The 25,257-nt window shown below is 34.5% G+C and overlaps 2 protein-coding genes across 14 annotated transcripts; both read right to left on the reverse strand.

Annotated features, from left to right (window-relative positions):
* Nucleotides 1-2,943: 2,943 nt before the first annotated feature.
* On the reverse strand, nucleotides 2,944-13,957 carry LOC107927563 (nuclear pore complex protein NUP1). 11 transcript variants are annotated; one of them, XM_041114488.1, is made up of 10 exons: nucleotides 13,546-13,957; nucleotides 12,793-12,839; nucleotides 8,811-8,923; nucleotides 8,241-8,430; nucleotides 7,798-8,100; nucleotides 7,623-7,664; nucleotides 7,139-7,537; nucleotides 6,170-6,266; nucleotides 5,752-6,100; nucleotides 2,944-4,986 (listed from the first exon to the last, which is right to left on the reverse strand). In XM_041114488.1, exons 1-10 carry the CDS (start codon nucleotides 13,829-13,831, stop codon nucleotides 3,318-3,320), a joined length of 3,495 nt encoding a protein of 1,164 aa, XP_040970422.1. In that variant the 5' UTR covers nucleotides 13,832-13,957; the 3' UTR covers nucleotides 2,944-3,317. The 11 variants fall into 11 exon arrangements, with proteins under 11 accessions (XP_040970422.1, XP_040970420.1, XP_016714146.2 ...); XM_041114486.1 differs by having other exon boundaries at nucleotides 6,887-7,537; XM_016858657.2 differs by having other exon boundaries at nucleotides 7,623-7,715.
* Nucleotides 13,958-17,120: 3,163 nt separating this feature from the next.
* LOC121229689 (dr1-associated corepressor homolog) lies at nucleotides 17,121-23,455 on the reverse strand. Of its 3 annotated transcripts, none has more exons than XM_041114494.1 (6): nucleotides 23,129-23,455; nucleotides 20,623-20,695; nucleotides 20,440-20,533; nucleotides 18,654-18,800; nucleotides 18,507-18,564; nucleotides 17,121-17,936 (listed from the first exon to the last, which is right to left on the reverse strand). In XM_041114494.1, the coding sequence occupies exons 1-6, from the start codon at nucleotides 23,159-23,161 to the stop codon at nucleotides 17,421-17,423; spliced, it is 921 nt and encodes a 306-aa protein (XP_040970428.1). In that variant the 5' UTR covers nucleotides 23,162-23,455; the 3' UTR covers nucleotides 17,121-17,420. The 3 variants fall into 3 exon arrangements, with proteins under 3 accessions (XP_040970428.1, XP_040970427.1, XP_040970429.1); XM_041114493.1 differs by having other exon boundaries at nucleotides 17,121-17,951; XM_041114495.1 differs by lacking the exon at nucleotides 23,129-23,455 and adding an exon at nucleotides 21,582-23,005 and having other exon boundaries at nucleotides 17,121-17,951.
* Nucleotides 23,456-25,257: the final 1,802 nt, after the last annotated feature.

Here is a 25,257-nt window from a genome sequence, read left to right on the forward strand (position 1 = left end):
CATCCTTGTAAAATGTTATTTTACATATATATATATTTAATTAGTATTTGATGTATTAATAATATAAAATCTCATACTAGAAATCTTTAAAGCTTTCGTAAGCTCGATTTAAACTAAAACTTGTATGCACGTGCTTTGTTTGAATGATTGAGATTTAATGAATGTTTTGATAAATCTCGATTTAATTTTACATGTTTATGTTCTATTTATTATTGTAGCATCTCGTAACCCAATTCCAGCATCGGAAACAGGTAAGGGGTGTTACACATGTTTATAAAATGTAGGGTGCAGAAAGAGTTAACTTGACGGGTTAGTGAAGATAGAAAATTGACTAAACGGAGGAATGAGCGGATTGATAAGGGATACAAAGGAGTTCAGCAACACCGTGACGACAGTTTATAAGTCCTTTGGGTCAACACTGTGACGACAGTATATAGGTCATTCAAGGCGACATCATGTAAATGGTATACAAGTCCTTCAAGGCGACACCTCGGAAGGGGTTTATTGATTCTTCGAAATAAAAAATCCATGGTTAGCCATGGCAGGATCCAGTGGCCAGGTACATCTCATGGCAAAAATAGAGCCTGCCAAGATGACGAATAGGAAGCCTATCAGGGCATATTTAGGAGGTTACATATGACTTGCGTGGCGAGTAGTTGACAAAATGATCATGGTGTATCTGAGAACGCGGGTAAGCGAGTTGAATAGAAGAATCTGCCAAAATGTGAAGGCAAGAAAAATAGGTAAAAACATCTTAAATGCAGACATATATGAAATAAATGGATATTTCCGTAAAAGAATTTGTAAATAAGTATGGGCCATTAAGGATCTGCTAGAGTAGGCATGTAAACCATCAATTGCAAGGAGGTAGGTAAACGGTTCTTCAGGTTTAATTTAAGTGTTCTTGAGTAAAGAAGTTGCTAGAAAATGATGGAAAGTTTGCCAAGGACTCTTTAAAAGGAGAAGTCCGCTAAAGACTACGTTGGGTGGAATAGCTGTCAAAAATAAAAAATAAAAAGTGAATGTCTATCATGATTGTCTAACATGGGGAAGTCCATTTAGAAATACCAAATATAGAAGTCCACCAATGGGAAAATCTAAGAAAGAGAATATTCCTCTAGAAACTATCTGCTATTGGGGAGTGCTTTAGTAGGATGATCCGAGGTGGGAAAGTCCCATGGGACTATCTTGCAAACATGATTTCACAATAGAAGAGAGGTGTGTATAAATCAACCAAATCTCATATTCAATATCACAAAAAAGGATGTTATATTGGGTTTTCCATGAACGAGGGTCAATGCAGGGGTTAAGTCAAAGAAGTTAATCATTAGAGTAATATGATAATCATATGTTTAGTTAGTGTGGAATGAACATCAGGGTAGAGATCTACCGTTATGGCATAAACGATTGCAAGTCTGCTAGTAGCAAAAGTAGTCACTGAACCGTATATATGCATATATGGTTATCTTAAGAAGGCAAAACCAGGGAAGGTAAAATGAGAATCTAAGATGAAGCGGGACAAAATCAAGTTCCAGAAGGAATTGCTATTTGGAAGAACACGTTTACAATTAAATCAATGGGTAAGTCAAGCAACGATGGAAATCAAGAAAGGTAAGATGTCAATCACGCTAGAAAATATGTGGAGTTCCCAACAACGCACAGAGAGTTTAAATTATGTGCATTTATTCTTTTTCCCTGAAAATATAGTATTTACAATGCATTGTTGTTTAGAATCTCACGAAGTCATTTTGAACTTACGATTATGCTACCATATATGCAAGAACGAGGATTGTCAGGACAAGCCAAACTTCGTTAAATTTATGTGTTGGGCGTTGAAGTTGTTTCATGCGTAAAAGGAGCACCCTTTTAGCCTACTCCTCGAGGGTTGGATTAGTGTATAGATGCGAATTACGTTTAAAGTCAAAATGAGTGAAATATTAGGGCCTAGTACATCAAATTGATTGCAAAACTTAAAGTGCTTGTATAATAGGAGATTTATTTAAAGCTAATCTTTGAATCATGCTAATTATCATGATTTGAAATAAATTGTACAAGTAAATTCTTATATTTCTTATCTAAATTTATAATTAAGATAAGTTCGAAATGTGAATTTGTAATTCGGATTTTGTGATACTCAATACCCGAACTAGGCAATCGAGTTGGGTATAAGGTGTTACATCACCACCGATAACAATGACTAATCACCTTACAATAACTGCTCTCCGAAGAGATAAACAGTTAACCATAAAATGTGCTTCATTTCTATGAGTGATGATCGGATTTTGTTCATTTCTATGAGTGATGATCGGATTTTGTGCTCGAGTTCCCATTACTATCCTCAATGAGAGCACCAACACCTACGAGAACTTGAAATTTGATTTGAGAAAAGAAACAAGAAAAAAGGAAAGAAAGAAAACTGGCTGAACGAGAAGAGAGAGAATTGGAGGGGAAAATATTATTCAATAACCAACTTGGATAGTTCTATTACATCAGATTAGAAATGTCTAATCCTTAAATTTCTTTTAACTCCCTCTCATAAACTAAACTGGCGATTTAATGACTCGTTCACTCTCCTCATGTACCCCTACTAGATTTCCTTCTGGTAGCATGCCCATAACAGTACCCCAAAAGGAAAAAGAAAAAAAAACTTGCCATTGTGGATTGTGTTAATCCTTCATCTTCTGTGTGGCCTAGTGCCAAACTCTTTGCCAAAAGGAAAATGCAGCTAAAGCATAATGGAATACAGAAGTTTACTATAAGTAATTTTCATGACAGACATCCATTTCTCATATCACGATTGCTGACCTCTACATTGTAGCCTTCCTATGATTTTCCTCGTAAAAGTAGATCTGACACTACTGTTGTTGACATATTTTTTTTTAAAAAACCCTTCATTATTTTGATACAATAATAAACCTTCTGAAGAAAACGAGACTCTAAAAATAAAAAATTCATAATCAATTCCACAGTTTTTTTATGTTACATATGATTTGGGTACAAAAAACAAGGTAGAAAGCACAATTGCTAAAACCTGAAAAACTATCAGCTAATTAATACTAAAAGCAGTACACAGTTCCAAATGTCTCAAATTTCACTAGGAAGAACATACAAAATTGTGACGACCTTCTGGCGGCAACACAAAGAAATGATGAAAACTGTAACTGGAAAAGCATAAACAGCACCATTTTTAAAAGTTTGAAAGTACCAGTCAAAGCCGCTACCAGCACCAAACTATCTCAGATGGCTGCCACATGCAGCAACTATCAGCAGCTCTTATATCATTCACATTAAGTTATTCAATCAACCATGAGCAACTATCAGGAGCTCTTATCTCTTCGCTGCTTGCGGACCTTCACAAATTTTCTGGCAGACTTATCACTGCCACCGGTGCCCAATGAGAAGCTCCCTCCAGCACCAAATTCAACACTACCAGAAGCCAGAAATGGAGATGGATTCTGTGGTGCGCCAATGCTTGTTTGGCCTCCAAACTGGACAGAACCTGCTCCTGATGGGTTTGATGCACCAAAAACAAACCCAGAAGCAGGTGATGAGATTGGCTGTTGACTAAATGTCACAACAGTCGGTGAAGCCTGAACTGTGTCCTCTGCCATACTATCTTCCATTTGATCATTATTACTAGAGGGTGTTGACCCAAACACCAAGCCCGGACTAGTGTTACCAAACACAGGCTGTGATGGAGTAGCAGCTGCTGCCGAAGTGAAAGAAAATATGGAACTTGAGGAGGCACCGGTGGATAACCCAAAGATAGTAGGTGCAATGCTAGGAGCACTAACAGAAGTTGATGATCCAAAGGAAAATCCCGATGATGACCCAAATGTGGGTGTCTTGGGGGCTTGCCAATTGGAACCAAATGCACCACCAGCAATGCCACTGCTAGAGTTCAGAGAGTTGGTTTCTAAAGAGGAAGAACTTATTCCAAAACTTGCACCTGAACTAAAAGGTTTAGCCACTGATGCTGATGACCCAAAAATTGAACTGCCAGAGGAAAAGGTTGCATTCCCAGCCAATCCAAAGGATGGAGATGATGCAGATGAAGAGAACTGAATAGGTGTGCTATGGGTTGAGGAACCAATGCCAGTTCCTGCTGCGGATGCTTGGTTATCAGCAGCATTAAAAGGATTTAAACCCTGAGTCAGTGCAGTAGATGTGGGTGCAGCTGGAGCACCAAATCCAAAGATGTTGCTTCCAGAGCCCTTGATTGCAGATTTAGTGGAAAAAGTACTATTTCCTGTACCAGCTACTGGCATTGATGTACCCCCAAAAATGCTACTACCTGTGCTTATAGTTGAATATGAACTGCCAAAGATACTACTGCCTGTGCCCATCACTGTGGTAAATGTGCTGCTGAAAAAGCCACTTCCAGAGTTTGTAATGGTGGAAGATGTACCACTGAAACTGCTATTTCCAGAGCTCGTGAATACAGCTGTTGTACCAGTAGTGCTGCTCACAGCACTACTTCCAGAGCAAGTAAAAGCAAACGTACTACTGGAAGGGAAAATCCCTACATTGCCAAGACTTGTATCCTGGGTCTTAGATTTGGTTGCTTCCCCTGAAGTTGATGGGTCCCCAGAGGATGAAAACTTGAAAACAGGTGAAGCTGTAAAGGAAGGGATTGAAGTCTCCACAGAGGGGATGCTGGTATGGCATATAGTGGGATTCACAGTTGCACTTGCAGAAGTGGTGGCAGTAGCAGGAGAGTCATTATTGGTGGCAGTTGCACTGGATGAACTTCGACCATTAATTGGGACTAGAGAAGCCACTGGTGAAGAGAATGAAAAAGAACTAGAAGAAAAAGACCCATTATTTACAGCAGAACCATCTGCTGAGGCACCAAACTTGAAGTTAGATGTTGAAACAGCAGAGGTGAGTGCAGTTTCAGGTGTCCTAAAGATCCCATTCATAGTGCTTCCTCTATCAGTTTTTTCTGACAAGTGATTGGTTACACCAGGAGCTGTAGTGGCGAAGCTGAACATAAAGCAACAAAGCATTTAAAGAATATTATTTAAGGGAAATCACATACGCACAGGCACACAGACATCTATATACTGATAAATCAACTTATTGAGAAGGTGCATTTTGTGATTATTAGCAGAGAGAAAGAGGGGAAGTGACTAGAGATACCAAACAACATCTGGCTATAGAATATAAAGCAGCAAAGTTTTAAAGAATAACATACAAGAAACCATATACATTGATCAATCATAGTATTGAGAAGAAGCATTTTTGAGATTGTTAGCAAAATGAAAGGGGCAAGTGACTAGTGACAAATAATTATAATAAGGAACTCTAAAGAGTGGTTCAGTTAATCTACAAAACACCCAATTATTTTTGTTGGCCAATATGCATGGTTTCCTTATGATCCCATGTCTATTGTTGAATACTTAAATACTGAGAAGTAGAGAGTTTGACACCATCTCCTTTCTTACTAGTAAAGATACATCTAATTAAAAAGTTAAAAATGACAGGAATTAAAGAGAAAAGGTTAGATTCACCCCTAAATCCCCTCCCATCCTGTTATAAGAAACCCGAACATGGTAGGGTAATTCTTTTACTCCCTTCCAATCAACTAACCAATAGTCTAAGACATTTGACCCACTATTAGTAATCCTATAAACAATCCTACATTGGAGGTATAGAAAGAAAGAAAGAAAGAAAGAAAGAAAGGGGAAGAGAAGACCCAAGTAAAAAGCCTTCCAAACAAGAGAAATTGATTAACAGATATACACCAACCTGCTTGAGTAATCTAGTTCTTGGTCTGAACTTTTGGCAAGCTTAACACCTGAAGATCCAGTAATAGATAAAACCTCACCAACATTTCTAGAGGCAAAGCCAAATGTGGTAACAGCAGCATCTGACGGCACTGGTGCAACTTTCTCCACAATGCTAACCATAGGAGAAGCATTTGATTCTGTAGAGAAAGCATCTTCTTTGGCTGCTTGAGTTGACTGAGATCCCAAAAACGCTGACTGCACAGATGAGTTGGCCACCTGTACTACTGGAAAAGTAATACTGGAATTCTTTTCAACAACTGGAGATCCATTAGATGTTCTCATTCCAGGATTTCGATTGACTGCAGCACCTGATATAGGCATAACTTCAGAAAATATAGAAGGCTTCTCTACGACAGTTTCAGGAGCAGCATGCTTACTTCCGTTAACAGAATTATCTGCCCTTTCCCTCCATTCACCAAATCTAGCAGGTGTGGCTCCAATAGAATAGTCACCATCATCCAGATCCAGATAATCCTGTGACAGAGACCATAAGCATTAACCGAAACAGCATAGGAACCAAAAAGGAAAAAACAGAACAAAACAGTGAAGCTTCTAATCATGCTCTCTTAATCAGAAGTAATGCTTTGGTTGCCTTTGCCAAGAAATCAAAAGCGTTAAAAATGAAAGAAGACAAACATGTTGGTTTTAGTAATATTCCTAATTAAAATTTATTTAGCAAGTATTTTATTACAACTAAAATCCTTAATTTTAGTTTCTTATTCTACAAGAATAAAATACTATCTAACTTGTATTTAAGGGGACAATTTTAGTTATAAAATAAGACAGAAATCCTACTAATTTATAGAGGCTTAAGACAAGTTCCATATATTATTAATCATAGGTCCTTTATGAGGTAAGTATCAATGCAAGGGTAAAGTGTTATCAATCAAAGCTGGTATTCCCTTAAATCTATAACTCATGAATGTAGCAAGTAGGCATGATAGATCCTTATCATTTGGACTTTTAAATAAAATACATAGCACTTGATATGCAAACTAAGGAATTTTGATTATAAACAATTGCTCTAATATCACCAAAAACTCATAGCAGAATATGACATGACAAATATTATCCGTTTACCAATTACCACATACCTCATGTGCACTCATCTGAAAAGCCTGACTCTTTTCCTGAGATAACTGTATGACAGACTTGATACCACTGGAATCAGCAGCTCTAACACTAGGCCTATTATCCTTCATTAAACTATTACTATCTACACCATTTACTGCAGGAACTTGCTTGTCAGGGAGAGAAACCAACGTTGAGACATTTTTTTTAACCTTATCATGCTTGTTAGACACGGAGTCTTGAAAATCAGTCAATACAATGCGAGAACCACTCACCTTACTTGAATCATGCACGTTCTCCAGAAATTTTGAAGAATCTACATTCGAAAAGTTTTTACGAGCCTGCCCACGTAGCATAGATGGTGACAACATAGAGGGTGATTTTTCCCCTGGGGAGACCAACATTTCCAGTTGCTGGAATATTTTTGAAGCCATCTGACTGGACTTGGATGGAACAGTGGTAAAACTTATGCCAGGACTGCTGTTACCCCCAGTCTCAGCTAGAGTATCTAAACCAGCTGAACTAGTGCCAACCACATGCACAGATAGAGGGGCAGCAGAAGCAGGTAAAGTCAAGTTTCTTGAAGAAAAGAGATTTGATTTTTGACGAATCCGCCGAATTGGGCCAACTGATCCTATATCATTGTCTAATACTGAACTCCTGCGCTTCAAAACCTGAGAAGGAAAGAAACATATCCATTTAATGATAATTCAGTAGATAGAGAAATCCTGAAAGAGAGATAGGATCCTGAATCAGTACCCCCTGCCCGGAGCCAGAAATTCTATTGTGCTCCCATGTACCCTGAGATGACAATAAAGGTCCACCAAAAGCATCATTATCAGTGCCAGCACTCTACGGAATGAGTAAACAACTAGAATAAGACAAATGATAAACAAGCAAAAATACAAGGGAGAAGATTGTCAAGCGCATCAACCTTGATGAGAGTTGATGAGTTAACTCTGGAATAAGGTGTTCGTGCCATACTATATATCGCAGACCTGCCCCGTGATCTTGGGGTCATGAAACTGTTTCCAAGACTCCCAACATGGCCAGAAGATCTTGGCACAAGTGACATCATGGAAGACTTAGAAGGGAAGATTCTATTGCTCGGTGAAGATAAATCTCTCCTAGGCACTTGATTTTGTAATCCATGCATTGATGTGGATACCTTTGAAGGCCTACTACCCATGTAAGCTTTTGCAAGCTCAGCAGGTGAAGCAACATCCTCATCAGGAACCTGCATAACCATGTGAGTTTTTTTTTGTGTGTGTGTGTGTGTGTGTGTGTGAGTTTATAAAATTAAATTTATGCAGAGTAAAGAACATTTGAGGGTATGTCAACTAAAAAGCAAAATGAAGGAAAGAAGCTTTTCCTTACAGTTGATCTGGCAACAGGTGTTGAAATAAGATGGTTCTCAGTGCCATTTTCTCTAACTGGGGTCTCCAGAAAATCTTCTTTCTTGTCATGTGATACCACTGGGATCATTTCAGACTTCTTTTCTTCATTAACACCAGTAATATCAACTGTTCTTGAACGCAGTAAACTTGTCAAAAGATCAATTTCAGATCTGAAACAGATTAATAATATTCATCATCTATAGCATCAAGCTGAAGCAATGAAGGAAAATCATAAAGCATCACAACGCGTCTACAGATTGGAAAATAGATAGCACAACAATCAACTACAAAGATTGCAAGTATAACAAGAATTTGCAAATTGAAGTGATTCAATCCAACTCATGCTCTCAGCCCCTCTTCCAGTTAACGGAAACTGGAAGAAAGAGGAACTACAGAATCCTAAAGCATAGAAGCACACAAACAAATACAAAAGGTTAAATTATCACAAACAAGCCAAATTAATTTGGCAAAGTTCCCTTGAAGCAAAATGGCACAAATAACCATGCATTTTAACTTAACATCAACACGATACAAGTTCAGATCATCTTGCCTGGTAAAAGTCTTCTGCTTTAAAATTTCCTCAAGTTCAGCAACTCCACCTTTATCGGAATGATTAGTGGGATTCTCGCATTCTATGATGTCTCCTTGCACAACAGGAGGAACCTTAGTGGAAAAATGCATATAAAACAACAAAGCATATAAGTTGGGTTCATCAAATAGAAAATTGCATGGGGGGATGTTCTACATAAAAAAATCATAAAACAAAGGTACAGATACATAGCCTGAAAGCAGCATCTGCAGTTAACAATGAATAAAGGTAACATGAGAATTAAGGGCAAAGTCTGTCCCAAAGATTTAGTGCATGTGGGTGAATGTTATATTGCTCTAAGTAAAATGTAACAAACCAAGAAAAAAATGTCAGTTTTAAAAAGAATATAAAAGCTCTCAGTTTCATGCACAGTGCTTTGGGGAATAGAGAAGAAAATGTTACATGAAAAATAAGAACAAATAGATTTCATTGGTTCAAACAAAGTATAAAATACAAGTATACAACGTTATTTTTTAAACTTAAGTTAAGAAAGTGGATTTGACTTAGTTTGCTATAGTAAATTGTGAAGATAGTGTTCGCAATCCATAAAAATTAATTAATGATCCGATACATCTATGTATTTGAGAGGGTATAAGTATAATTTTGTATTCCCTAGTTCACATATATTCACTTCAACTTATCCCTAAGCAGAGAAGCAACAAGTCCATGCATTTGAAACAATCAAGTCAGTCATGCTTTTATGCAATCCATCAAGCAATTTATATTACAACTTGAAATCTAGATCCCTTCTTTAACATTCAACTTGCCAAATGCAACCAGGAAGCACTGCATTATTAGACTATTGCACCAAAAGTAAAGATAATATAACCACATAGCATTTTCTACATATACAAAGAATATATTCTAGTTCTATTTGTTCAAAGTCAGCACTACAATGGGTTCTTTGTCTTTGTATGCTCAAAAAACCAAGAGTTTTTTGATTAAATAGGGCCAAGACCTTGACCGAATCCTATCTATTTTTTTCAAGACTTGATTCCAAATAAAACTATATACTAGAATATAGTATAACATCCAGCTTTCCAAACTGACATAAATTGAAAATTTCCTCTACATCGAAATATGTTAAGAACAGGCTTTTTCTATTCCGTCTTATTCATAAGAAATTACATAAATATTTATACACATAGTAAGCCTAACTTAGGAAACTCTATACTAGAAAACAGACTAACTCTAGGGATGCTGTCTAAAAAAAACAGCCTTAAAGTTAGGGATAGTAATCAGTAAAATATTTACAGAATCCTATCTGATACACTTAAATATTCCTTAATTAGTAAACTGTAATCTGACACTCCCCCTCAAGCTGGGAAGTGGATATCATCCATTCTCAGCTTGCTTACTAGTTTTTGAAACAACTTTCCAGACAACCCTTTGGTAGGTATGTCTGCTAGTTGACCATCAGTGGACACAAATGGAGTGCAAATTAAGCCACTGTCCAGTTTTTCCTTTATAAAATGTCTGTCAACCTCAACGTGCTTCGTACGATCATGTTGAACTGGATTATGTGCAATATTGATAGCAGACTTATTATCACAATACAACTTCATTGGACCTTCCCACTTGATCTTCAAATCTTCCAAAATAATTTTTAGCCATAATAGCTCACAAATTCCAAGAGCCATCGCCCTAAATTCAGCTTCTGCACTAGATCTAGCCACAACATTCTGTTTTTTACTCCTCCAAGTCACAAGATTGCCTCCTAGGAAAGTGCAATAGCCCGAGGTTGATCTTCTATCAACCATAGACCCTGCATAATCTGCATCAGTATAGGCTTCAAGGGTTAAATTCTCCCCCTTTTTAAATAGGATTCCTTTACCTGGCGTGCCCTTTAAGTACTGTAGAATTTGATACACAGCTCTAAGATGTGATTCTTTGGGGTGTGCTAACACAGAATTTGATACACAGCTTTTGTTGGGGTGTGCTAACACAAGATGACTCATGTATAATGCCTCTTTCTTGGAAATATGGTGAGAGAAACTGATTGAAATAGTCCTTGGCATTGTCTGACCTAAACCTTTTTATTTCAGCTCCAAATTGTGTTTTGATCATGTTGTAAAAGGTTGGAAAGACAGACCTTACATCAGATTTCTGTTTTAAAAGAAATATCCAAGACACACGGGTACAATCATCAATAAAGGATACAAACCACCGAGCCCCAGAAATATTTGAAATAGTGGATGGTCCCCAAACATCACTATGAATAAGAGTAAAAGGAGCGGATGTTCTTTTATTGCTTACCGGAAAAGAGGTACGTTTATGTTTTGCAAGTTCACAGACATCACAATGGAATTTTTCAATAGTTAATCCTTTGAACAATGAAGGAAACATAATTTTAAAGACTCTAAACGATGGATGACCAAGGCGGAGGTGATGGAGCCAAATTTGGTTTTTATTGGTTTTAATAGATTCGGATATGAAAGATAATGGTGAGGAATTCAGAGCACTAACTTCTCCACTGGATTCCTCAAGATAGTATAGGCCATTTACTTCCTTAGCATGCCCAATCATCCTCCTCGTATTCCGTTCCTAAAAAAGACATCGATTGTGATAGAAAACCACACTACAGTTAGAGTCTTTGGTAATTCTTTGGATGGATAGAAGATTGGTAAATAGTTTTGGAACATGAAGGACATTTTTAAGAGTAAGGGTTTTGTTTATAACAATATCACCCTGACCAGCCACTGTGATCACAGAACCATCGGCTACTGTTATCTTTCTACTACTAGGACAAGGTATATATGAAACAAATTTTTGTGAAGAGTGGGTCATGTGGTCTGTAGCTCCTGAGTCAATGACCCAAGAACTTTTTGTGGGTATATCCGAGATTTTAGAATTTTGAGAAGGGGATATACCTGAAAAAACCAAACCACTAGTACCTATTGAAGGAGATTTTTCCAATGATCCCAGCAGATTCTTCAACTTCTCAATTTCTTCTTTACTGAACTCAACAGATGATTCTTGAGAATTCCCTTCTCCAGCTTTGCTGGTTTTGACAGTTTCAGCCATGTTTCTTTTGAACAAATTCTACAGGCTTGAGGGTTGATCGGGAATGAGAAGAAGTTGCCAGACAAAGAAAAAAAATCCCAGAATTTGAGCTAAAAAAACGGCTCGGATACCATGTTAAGAACAGGCTTTTTCTATTCCGTCTTATTCATAAGAAATTACATAAATATTTATACACATAGTAAGCCTAACTTAGGAAACTCTATACTAGGAAACAGACTAACTCTAGGGATGCTGTCTAAAAAAAACAGCCTTAAAGTTAGGGATAGTAATCAGTAAAATATTTACAGAATCCTATCTGATACACTTAAATATTCCTTAATTAGTAAACTGTAATCTGACAAAATACAATTTTGATGCTATGTTTGAGAGCATAATTTTAGAAACTGGATTTGGATTTGGTTAGTTATAATAATTTAGGAGGCTATGTGCACACAATACATAAGAATTAGTTAGGGATCAATCCCACTTATGCGTTTGAGAGAGTATAAAAAGATGGATTTTAGATTCCCTATTTCACATAGGTACATCAAATTTATCCTTAAGCAGTGAATCAATAAATCCATGCATTTGAAAATAATCATGACAGTCATTCTTTTATGCAATCCAACAAACCATTTATACTAAAATCTGAAATCCAGACCCTTCTTTAAAATTCAACTTCCTGAATGCAATTTGGAAGTACTGTACTCTTAGATTTTGGCACCCAGCGAAGATAATACTACCATATGAGATTTTCTACACATAATTATAAGGAAGAAAGAAATTATTCTAGTTCTATATGTTCAAGGTTTGAAAATCAACAGGTTTTCATTTTTCAGGCAAAATATGTTTAAAAATATAAAAAAGAAACAAATTACACAGAGATACATTAATAAAGCTATCAGGAGGCTAAAAACATCAAGGTTTAACTAATACTTACTGTTGAAGTTGTGTCCAGTTGATTCTCCGTTGGTTCCCGATTAGTCTCTGACAAGATTATTATATAATCAACATCACCAAAAAAAAAACTACTTTACCGTAATTTAAACTTCCAACATGCCTGAAATAATAAAAAAAATCATAAAAAGATTATATAGTAATGTCCTATTTATAGCTTATTCCTTGTTATCAAATCCTGATCATTAATTTGAAAAAGGAATAGAAGTAAAACACTGTACATGGTTAAGCATATTTCACATGTTCCTGTCTGCAGTTCATTAACATATTTTTCCAGTACGCATTAATTTCACGCTACAAGCAACATTGCGTAATCGGGGAATGGTTTTAATCTATATTCGTATTCTAGGGAGTAATTCTTCATTTTAAACGAAGCATATATCAACTAATAAGAAATATTTTACACCAAAAAGAAAACAGTGGAAGGAACTGTTTTCATTTCAATAACAACAGCATAATTATAACTGTTATAGAAAGAATTATTATCCGTAAGAAACAATTTCTTCTACTTGGACTTTCAAGTCGAATAAGTAAAACCCTAACTCCTAAAATTTTTTCTATACCAGAAACAAAAAATTCCCTAACTAGATACTATAAAGTGCCACTCCAAACCCCAATAATAAAAGCAACCCAACAAAACCAATTTTCACAAAAATGCTCCAAGTATTTTATTTTTTTACTTGCTCCCTGTATTTTAATTTGGGAATCAATTAAAGAGAAGCGAGGAGAAACTAACCAGAGTCCAGCAGTTGCGGTGTAGGAGGTGGCGGAGGAGGGAGGCGCTTCGTAAAGACGGAGGCGAAGAGCCTGTGAGCACTGGAAGTAACAAGCCTCCGCGCTGGATCCACTAATTTCGATAACCAACCATTTTCATTGCTGGAACCGCTGGGGTTTCTTATTGAGGTCGGTGGTCGATCGTATGGCGTAGTTTTTGTTGTTCTCCGAAACAGCCGTTTTTTGAATTTTCCACCTGCTCCTTGTGCGCCGTCGTAGGGGTTCCCCTCCTCACGCGCCGTCGCCATCAGATAAATAGAAAAGGGGATATGAATGTAAGGGTTTAGGATTTGGGGGAAATTTCTTAAAAAAAAAGAGAACAAGTTCGGTTAATTAGGGTTTTTATATCTCATATAAAGGGCGCTCCTTTTACGACCCCTGTCAAAATAAACAAACAAAGCTTTTTGTTTTGAGATTTTATGAGAAGGGTCAATTTCAATTTTAATCCCTATAATATACCTGAATTTCAAATTTAGTTTTTATACCTCAATTTATATGATATCATAGTCATACTAAATATGCAATTTTTTCTAATTATATATCAATAATCATGTTTTAATTTACTTCTTATTTTATACTAAAATTTCTCTATTTTAATTTTTAACATAATTTGCATAGCTTTTACTTTTTTAGAATATATAATAATGGTAAATTTTTAATTATAGTAATCTATGCTATGCTCAAATTTAAAATTTAATTTCTATATTTTAATTTTTAATATTATTTGATATTTTAATTTTTTAATATATTTAATTAATATTTTTTTATTTTGATTAAAATATTGACATAAATTTTTAAGAATTAGCAACATTGTTAAAGATATTTTAAATTCAAATTATTAAAATGTCTTTTTTGTTACATAATTATTAATTAAGTAATATTTTTTTAGTTTGATATATTACGAAAGCGAATTTTACAGAAGTTGCCCTGTCCCTTAAAATATAAAAAAATCATTTAATATAATTTAATATAAAATATTATTTTAAAATTTTAGAAAATATAAAAATAAAATATTTTAATATTTTAAATATTTTATATTTAAATATTATTTTTTACAGGAAATATTATTCTTTAATATTAAATTAATGTAAAAATGAATTAAAAATGTTAAAAGGCATGTTTGTCATTCGAGTTTTTTTTATTACATATTTATTCCTCTCAACTAAACCCATAAATACTATTACAATACTAATTCTATTTCATTCAACATAACCACTGTTATGCCTATTAAATTCCATTACAATCTTATTTTATTCTTATTGAATGGTTATTCCATTACAGTCTTTATTCCATTTTAATGAACCAAACGCGCTATAAATATTTTAGAAAATCCTTGAAATTTTGGTGAGTCCTTAGAAATTTTGTTATATAAAAATGTTGACTTCTAGTATGGGTACTCTAAAGAAATATTTAGAATTATCAGTTTACCCTTAAAAACATTGATAAATCTTTAGAAATTTTGGTAAAGCCTTATAAATTTCGGAAAACCTTTAGATATTTAGAAATATTGGTAAAACCCCGTATATTTTGTTAACTTAGAATTTTTTTGTAATGTATGTACCAAAATTCGAATTTATACCAAAATTAGTTTCTAATCCTAAATAATATTCATTTACGAATAAAATATATTGTATTTTGTTTATTATATATTGATTTTCATATCATCTTATTTGGAGGTGGTTAGAGCTCTCCATGTTGGTGTGTTGGTGGATTCAAGAATTATAGGGTTCAAAAAGGTTCAATGAATTATAAGAACTGAAGGACGATAGTTGATTAGATATGTTCCTAGAGAAGACAATCTAATTGTTAACTATTTGGCTAAGTTGAGTTTAAGATGGAAAATAGGCTTACAAGTTTACGATGACGTCCCTAATGAAGCATTAAGAGTTCTACATCAAGATAAAATTATATTTGATTAGTATAATTATTGTAAATATTAAAGGTAAGTATGTATAGAATTTAAATCTCTCGAGACTTTTTTAATGTAGATGAGAATTAATCATCATCATTGATGTAATTTGATTTGTATCATTGGATCTAGAGGAGTTTAACTTTAAACAGAGTTCTTCCTTTTCATTTTTAATCACTTTATTCTTGAGTTGCATTATTTTTATATGATTTTTTCTGTTTGTTTGTAACTTCTTTTTTTTTTCGAGTTCATTTCTGCTTTATTTCGATATCCTAGATGATTTTTATAAGATTTTTTAATTTTTTAAGTGTTAGATTGATTTAGACGAATTTAAACTCAAGAAATTGTTTAAGATCATGCAGTTTGATAGACTAAAATTTTAATCCCGTAACACTAGCAACAAGTTTTTAAAAGCAACTTTCTCACTATTGTTTTATGGGTGGCCATATTCATTATTATTTGATTAAATTCATTTGGAGATATGTGAATCGATTTCTCACCTGTTGAGAAATTTTATTTTTATTTAATTTCTACCACAGAAGAAGCAAGCAAATCAAGATCGCCATGGAAATTGCAACCTTGTATAAAGCTTATTTGATAAACTCTGAAAAATTGCAAGAGCAAGTTGTGATGGAGACCATGAAAGAAAAAGTTCTCCATTGTCTCTTTTTCACAATATGCAATAGCTCTTTGGACTTTTTTTTGGGGGGGTGGGGGGAGGGGGTGAATAGGTAGAAGAACAATTAAAGGCAAAAAGGTAGCTTAAGGGCAAATTTGGTTATGAATAATATATAATGTAATGCATGTGTCAGATTAAGAGTAGGGAGATGTATATAGCTTAAGGATAGAGGAATTTTGTTCATATACAATTAATTGGATTTAAATTAAAACAATTAAACCCTAATTTTAAACCATATATTAATCAAATTTTGAGCATTATATTTTTACATTGATATTCAAATATAAGTAAATAATGAGATTTTTTAGGGAAATATAGGTTGAATCAAATACCCTAAACTTAGTATATAAAATAATGCTGCATAAATAACGGTCTTTTACGTTGCTCAAACTCTATTAACTTTTTTAAGTACACATGTCCAACATGTTTTGGACAAAGATATGACCATTAAAATAGATGAAAATTTTCAAAAAAGATTTGAAAAATATTCAAATCAAAGGAAATGAAGTCGTGTGCATAGAAATCAAAGTTCAAAAGAAGCTTGGAACACATCCATACTCAATGGCTGCCAGTTTATTCTTCCCATCACTACACTTTATTTTCTATCTTCTTACTCTTCATTTTTTTTAGTTATAACATCCTACACATTCATACATTACTGAGTATAATCTTTCAAAGAACCTTTATAATATGATCCTTCAAAGACCATATAAATATATGAAAAAAAAACTTATAAATAATCAAACAAATACATATTCATATCCAACAGCCACTTGAGTCTAAGCAGCATAAAGTTGAATTTGGTTAGTGCTAATGGCAACTCACGGTCAAAGAACTGTTAATACAGCATAGGAAGCAAGCAGACTAAATTAAATTAAAAGTAAACAACGAACAGGACAAGACAGCTGAATTTGCCTAAACGATCTAATCGAAAACACAAACAAGCAAATGATCAATAGTTCAACATAGATTTTCTGAGGGCAATTCTATTACACTAAAAAGCCATGTTCTTTCGTTGAGTAACGAGCAAGTTCCAAGACAGGTGTCTCATTGGTGTGGGAAGCTACCATTTTAAAGTTATGTTAGCAAGGATAAACAGACAGAGAGAGAGAGAGACGTACATAGGATATACTTCCATATTCCAATGAGGTCATTTCGACATTTGCCTTTTCTTGACCTTTCTACTTGAGTTCTAATCTGATCTGGAACACTAACTTTCCTAAGAGCCTTGCCCCCTAACTACTTAGCCCTACCCTTCCTCATCGTAATCTTCTTCATACTCATCTAACCTTTTTCCAAGCTGAGCAAGTTGAAGAGGATCAATGGCCATCTTGTCCATGTCTGAAAGAGACCAGCCTGGGTATTCTTCATGTTTAGTTTCAGTTATAGATTCTGCTGAAGAAGGCTGAGCTGCTGCTGCTGCTGCTGCTGTTGCCGGCTCAGGAGCAGCAGCAGTAGCAGCACCCACCGTGGGCTTTGCTTCTACGTTCTCATCTACCTCTGCATTCAGATCAAAATTCCGAACAGCTTGGTTGGCATCTTCAGCAATTGTGTTCTCTTTTATCGGTTCCTTGGACTCAGAACCATCATCTACCAGCATTCCAGGGGTTGGATGACTTTTGCTGTTTTGCTGAAGAGTTGCACAGGGTTCTGGTTCTATTTCACGATGAGCATCTCTTTCCACATTTCGACCTCCTCTTCCACGTCCCCTACCTCGTCCCCGGCCTCTCCCTCTACCAATGGTCCCTACATGACCCACATCATGCTGCATAGAGCATGTCTAAAAAGTCAGTTATTGAAAGCACCAAAATTCACACACATTAAATAGATGATCGATTTTAAGTTGATTTATACTTCATGTAAGAGGTGTCATTGAAAGTAATTTATTCACAAACATCTAAAATAATATACATTGCAGTGAACAAACCTAGTTCATCTTTTGCAGAAGTATCTGGCATCTATATTGCTCCAATTCACTAAATTTTCTTGAAATACCCATGTCCAAGACATACACGGACATGGGCATAAAGATATAACCCCTCAAAAACCCTCCAAATACATGAAAAAACTTATAGAAAATTTAACATACCCGTGTCAGATATATGTCCGTATCCGACACTCATACCCGAGTCCAAGTAACATAGTTTGGCTTTGGCATAATAAATTGAAGTTCACCAGATACCTCTTTGTCACTGAAGAAAAACATTCACCACCATTCATTCTTAAAGTTGGACAAAAGCGCATCCGATGATCTATATTTTTATAGCTGTCTACAAACACACACACACAAAAAAAAAAAAGAAAAAGAAAGATGTTGAAATGGAAGCCATCTTACTATTCTGCTCCTCTTTGATTCTTCATCACTGTCATGGACTTCATCTCCAGCGGCTTTCCTGGCAGCAAATATGGAAACATATCATGAAATAAGTGAATCTTTCAATGAATAAAAAAGTAACAAACACAAAGCAAGGCTTTCTCTAACCTTCTCCTTGAAATACTTCGATCGTCATCAGCAGCAGCAGCAACAGCATCGGAATGACCATGACCATGACCATGACCATAATCAGGAACCCGGCTAACAATTTCCCTCAGAAAATCAAATACATTATAGCTCTGTACACAATGCTTTCTGCATTTTAGTTGGGCACTTTAGTTAGACCAAAGCACAGGACATTGCCAAATATACATCACTATGGATAAACACAAACAAGATCGGAAGTAACATAATAAGATACCATGCTGATCAGAAGACTTGTTAATTGAAAAAAGTAGCATGATCCAGAAAAGGAGAGAAAAGATTCAGAATCACAATTCTCCATCTACAATAATTAGCATAGTTGATCTGTATCTAAATACTTTGTGACCCTAAAAGGAGGAAATCTGGACCAGGTCCAACACAAAATTAGAACCTTTTAGGAATCAAATTTGTGAGAAAGGGATGATGTAGCTTGATAAGTTCTGGAATGCTAGTTTCAATTATTGAAATCAAAGAACACATTTCAAGAAACTTTCTATTCCTCCACTCACCCTAAACAGCCCAAAAGCTCTTGTATGAGGACATGAAAGGATATTTGGTTGATCACCACTGAATCTTGATATTCTTATATCATGTTACTTTATATTAGTTTGCAGTAACATTGATAGTTGCGGTTTTCCACTGTGGTACCCTGACCACATTTTTCTTCAAGTACCCATGTCCAACACCCATATACAACACGTATTTAAACATGGACATGGAATATGATCCCCCAAGAATTCTTCAAATACATGGAAATCTTGGGAAATTTAAATACCCATGTAGACACATACCCACATCCAATTCTCACACCCAAGTCCAAGTAACATAGGTTTTCCATGTGTTTCTTCCTTCACTATTATATACGATATTGTGCTAATTCTCTTCTCTTACTCACAAAGTGCACCTTTTAGGGGGAAAATTCAAATAAAAGAAAGATTAGATATTCTTGGTTTACTAAATACTGAGATGAGCACTTCTACAAAAAAGAATGGTCACGTCAGCCAATGTAGTTGCCAAGTGGTAATTTCTTTGTAAACTAAAACTATTACAAGAAGCCTTTACTGGAAGTATCTTACAAGCTCTAAGTTTGTTGCTCCAACTCTTCATTTTCCCTCCATGTTTGATATCCATATCCGATATATATTCCGATACAAGTATTAAGGTACATCTCCCAAATGTATAGAAAAACAAAAAAAATAATAATAAGCAGACCAATATCCTACAATAACCCCAAGTCTAACATATATTACAGGCCAGCGGAGGGCTTAATTCATGTTCAGGACAGGAGAATGCTTGAATGTTGGTATTTTGAGAGAAATTGAATCTGGGTAGTAAGTAAATCTTAAATTTGTTTCTTTCATAGCCTCTTTGGTTTTTTGGCGGTATTGCATCTATTTGCTATCCCCAGTCCACTCACACACTCTCTCTTTTCCCTTGACTTCATGTCGCTCTCTTTTTTCCCTCTTAACATCTCTTCTTCTCTCTCCAACTCCAAATCAATCAGTGCCCGAACCTTTAAGATCAAAACTCTAAAAAATATCTAAGGCTTTTAGTGAGGTTATCATATTTACACTATAGCTATCAATGTAAATGGTGCACGTTCACATGGTCGGAAAATTGAAACAGAATAGACAAAGAGCATTATGCATATGAAAACTTATATAAATGCAGAAAGATCCTTGAGCCCTCAAGTAGACAACAAACATTGTATGCTAATTGCTACAAAGAATAATGTTAATTCTTCACTTACAAATGTAATGAATTCATGGTCTTTGCTCCTCTCTGAAGGGTAATCTTATATGTACGATCACAAAGGTCTTGTAGAAACAATTCCAATGCTTTAGCTGCAAGGCCATAGAAAGAAGCATGAACAAGTAAGATACAGACGTGGGGGAATTAGTTACATAAAATTGTTTACTCTGCTGCCACTCACAAACTAAAACAGGCACTGCTAACGCAATCTTCCCAACATCTTCATCGGCTTGCATAATCTTTTTAATGCGAGCCTGAAAATCAAATATGTTTGAAAGTTTCAGCACAAATCACAGCTAACATCTATCAAAAATGATAAGAAAGCCAAATATAAGGGAATATCATTCCAAGAAGGATAGCTTACAGATCCGTGATCCAAAAGCATATATAAAGCATCCAAAAGATATATATTATTTACCAAACTTTTTAATCATTCTCTTACAAAAAAAAGTTTAAAAACAGCTTGAAGGATGTAAAAACGTTTCCAGTGTGGAACCATAATATTGTATATTTAAATTAAAAGCAATCAACATTCTCTATTAGAATCCGATATATTAAGAAACCAGACAACGTTTGTTAAAAAATCCGAGTAGAAGATGAGAAGAAATGACCATTGACACGGCATTCCTTGTCATTCCATTAAGTGAGCATCACCTTTCAGGTCATTGGTTTAATATCATCAGCTTAATGCAAGTAACCTATCATGAAGCTTGCTTATTTTACCAGGTTTTTATTTCAAACCAATCAAGACACAAGTAAACAGAGCGCAGATGTCAACAATAAACAAGAACAGCAAGATTGATGAGAAACTAAACTTCTAGAAATCGGTAAGCAAGACGTTCTGAAGCCTACCATCAGTTGATGTTATAGCTCATAGTATGGTCATCTGAGAATATTACTGTAATACTTGATGAAAAACTATAATTCTAAAGATTTTATAAGCAACAGCTGCCAGTGACAACTTCAAAAAGAAGGCAATTTCCAAAAGATGCATTAGAGAAACTCTTTATGGATAATGATCCCTTCTTAAAGCAAAAGTTATGTCTGCAAACTCATTGCTTAGTTCTATCATCCTCTTAAAAATGCATTTTATTTCAATATTTTCAAAAAGATAGTGAAGGCTTTGACATGATCCTTCACCTTCCTGTAGAAGGCAATAGAGGTGACCAGTGAAACTGTCCAGAAATGTGCCCTATCAGTACTACAGAATCCCAAACTCCAACTAGTGATTGCAAAAAAAGGTTACATTTCAGACTAAGAAAAGAATTGTTAACACAAGAACAGAAAGAGATAAAGGCACATCCAGAGAGGATTAGCAATCACAGAGACCACACACTATACCATACTGCTCATTCTTAATATGTCAGAATTTACACAAATGATTACTTAAGGATTCAAAAAAGGCGTCGAACGGATGATAACTTAAAATATCATATAAAAAAAGAAATCGATCCCAAGTTCCAACTAATGTAGTATTGGTACATTGCAGAACATCAATCAAACAACTCTCAGTTCTTGCTTCCAAGAAAAGTAGAAAATCAATAAAAAATCATTGACTTTCAACATGTTACCTTAGACAGTAAATCAAAACTGAATCATGCTCAAAACCACAAAAGTTCTGCACAACCTTCGAATAATTATACCTTTTTTAATAAGCCAAAATATTCTGACCAAAATAAGAACGCTAAGCATGAAGACTGGTTACAGCATTTTAATTTGCTGAGAAACAAAAGTTCACTTGGCACCGTCTTCATTTCAAGAAAAGAATAAGAAGAAAACTTTCTAATAATAAAATAGATTTGTGTACACATAAGCTACACATTTCAAAAGAGCTTGCATCCCAAAACCAAGGAAATAAACAAGGGTGCCAAAAGTTCTTTATGCTCGTCAAATTCATACACATTAAACCAATTCTATAGAACTGAAATAGAATACTACTCAACAATAGCATAGAAGAGCCAAAAAAAAGTAGCAGCAGCTATGTCGCTCCTGACTCTTTGCTTTAACTCTAAGTACATGAGTATGGGGCTATGAACTTCCAAAGATAAGTATATGGAAAAACTTGAAAAAAATAAAAAGTAGATACCCATATCCAACTCTTATATCAGAGTCCAATTAATATCCCGATAACATAAATAAAATACGACCTAATTGCTATATATAAATTAACTGAATTATGATTTCAAATCATCTAATTTCTTTGAACCAATCATAGCCTAGAAAAAGCATAATTCAAGAGGAATTTAGGAAAACATCACCACCATAGCTAGTAAAAATTGACCAATTTGTAGAACCATCCAAAAAAATAAAATTAGAAAAACCATAAAAGAAGCTACCTGGGGTTTTCATAGAACAGCCAAAAGAAAAAAGAATCCTCCCTAAAATGACTATGAAAAACACAAAACCAACAAGACACTCCATGAAAAATCCATAAAACTAAAAAAATTAATAAACTAAATTTTCAAAAACCCTAATTATTGAAAACATCATCCAATAATATGGGGAAATTTTCCTACAAATCGAAATTTCAGCAACAAAAAATAATCACAAAACCAAAAAAAAAAACCCAGACTTCAATTCCAGACGAATCAATCAAAAATCAAATACCCAAAACAAATTAACAACAGATAAAGCAAAGAAATTAACCAAATTCAAAGAAAAGAAAATATAAGAAAAATGAAGCTTACAGCTGGGAAACGGGTATCAAGCTTCTTCCTCATGGTTTGGTTGGCAGATTTGGATCATTAAATTATTAAAATACTAAAAAAAAAGTAAACCAAAACAAGATCTTTTCCCTTTCAAAGAAAAAAAAAACCTTCAGAAGGAAATCATTGTTGACCTAATCCTTTCAAACATGAAAAAAAAATCTAACAAAAAACACCACCTTCCACCTATCGCAGATCCGAATATAGCTTTTTCCTTTTAGATCACATAAAAACCAAACAAAAAAACGAAATTCTATGTTTCAAAACCCGAATATGCGTCCGTACAAGTTGGACAAAAGGGAAAATTAAAAAGCAAAAATAAAATAATTTTTTAAGTCAATTGTATATCGATGGATAAACTTACAGTAAGAATAATTTAAAGTTTTAACAGTCCAATAGATGCTAGACGCGTGTTCAAGTCGATACTTTATGCGGGATCTAATATACCATTTTTACACGTGAGATATGTTCATTGGACTGTCTTCACAGTTTCATGACTGAAACATTTCTCCGATATTTGTTTTTTGTTTTCTATTTATGTTATAATATTAAAGTATATTAATCACATTTATTTATTGAATTTTAATTCGATTGATATTAATATTATTGTCAGGATAAAAAGATTTGAATTCAATTGCACTGAAGCGTATTATTATCTCATTTTATGGATTGAAAAGAATAAAAAAATATGATTTAAATTTATAATGATTCATATAATCCAAAACAGGATAAGGAAAAAGCAACAATAAATTTACTTTTTTCTATATCCAATTTGTCTCTTAAACAATGTTCAAAAGCTTTAATTTAATTTGGGTTAATTTCAGTTTAAATAAGAAAATGGTTCTAACCATCAGACTAATTATCTAAGTTAATCATGCATGCACTAATGTAAAATGTAAATTCTTTCGACAATAGTTTTTTAAAAATTACAAGGTGATAATAAGAGCATTTTGATTAATTATTGGAATTTCCTTTGTCTTCTCTAATGAAAATGCCTTAAAATTTTCCAGAGACTAGAAAAAAGTATAGAGAAAAATAAAGGTGAAACATGTCGACTATTGACATCTTTATATAGCACAAACAGTGGAGACAAAGCTTAGTGGGAGGGTCAGAAAATCCCAATATAACCCTTGGAACCCGAGAATAGACTCTCCTAAAATTTTGAAACTAATTATCTATCTAACATAACTACTACCACTAATCACCTAAAAATATCAAGCTTTCATCTACAGTACTCTAGTTGAGACCTAGTTAGTTAAGTCCCAACTAGGTCTCAACTAAGCTCTAACGATGCTCACCGAGTTATGATTTTCACGCTAAAACATGAAAAACAAATCTATTGATCTGTGAACTAACAAGTTCACCAAAAGCATGTAGGGTTGGCAGATTGCGTCTTTAAAGAATCCGCCAAATGGTGTATTCCAATGAAGCGTTTCGCCAATAGGCAAATTGTTAAATCCACGCAATACGTCTCCCAAACACTTAACAAATAATTCACAAAACTCATCATTTTTTTACATTGGCTTATTCAACTACATGCTACACAACATATCAATACGGTTTACGTCGGGTAGACTGTTACACCCTAATTGGCAGAATGTCAAAAATTTCAATACTAAGGCTAGGTATAAGTATCAATTCCTAAGGCCTTAGGTACTGCACCCCTTTGTTGGGCCACTGCACTGTTTTGTGCAAAAAGGACCCCCAAGGCCCAAATTTGATCCTGAACATCTTTGACCGCCCCGAGTGACTTCAAAATGATTTTAAATTGTATTTAAAGTATTTTATTTGTCTTAAATTAGGATTGATGATTTTATAAAAATATTTAAAAATTTTGAATTAGTATTAATCTCTCGTCTTCCCAAACTCGAAAGATTTCATTTTAAGTCATAAACTTTGGAACCTTGTTTTATGAGTTGAAAATGTTCAATTATGCTACTAAACAACTAAAATGTTTTATTTAAGTTCAATATTTTAATATATTTTGTAATATGAGTTTTTATAAAATAGAAGAAAAATGCACTAGCTTGAAAGTATTCCAGTGGCACCTCCTATTCGTACTGTACGCTAGAATGGGTAAGAGCTATTATAATGAATATCTTATTCAGTGC

Source organism: Gossypium hirsutum, chromosome A05 (genome assembly GCF_007990345.1).
Source record: "Gossypium hirsutum isolate 1008001.06 chromosome A05, Gossypium_hirsutum_v2.1, whole genome shotgun sequence".
Lineage (NCBI taxonomy): Eukaryota > Viridiplantae > Streptophyta > Magnoliopsida > Malvales > Malvaceae > Gossypium > Gossypium hirsutum.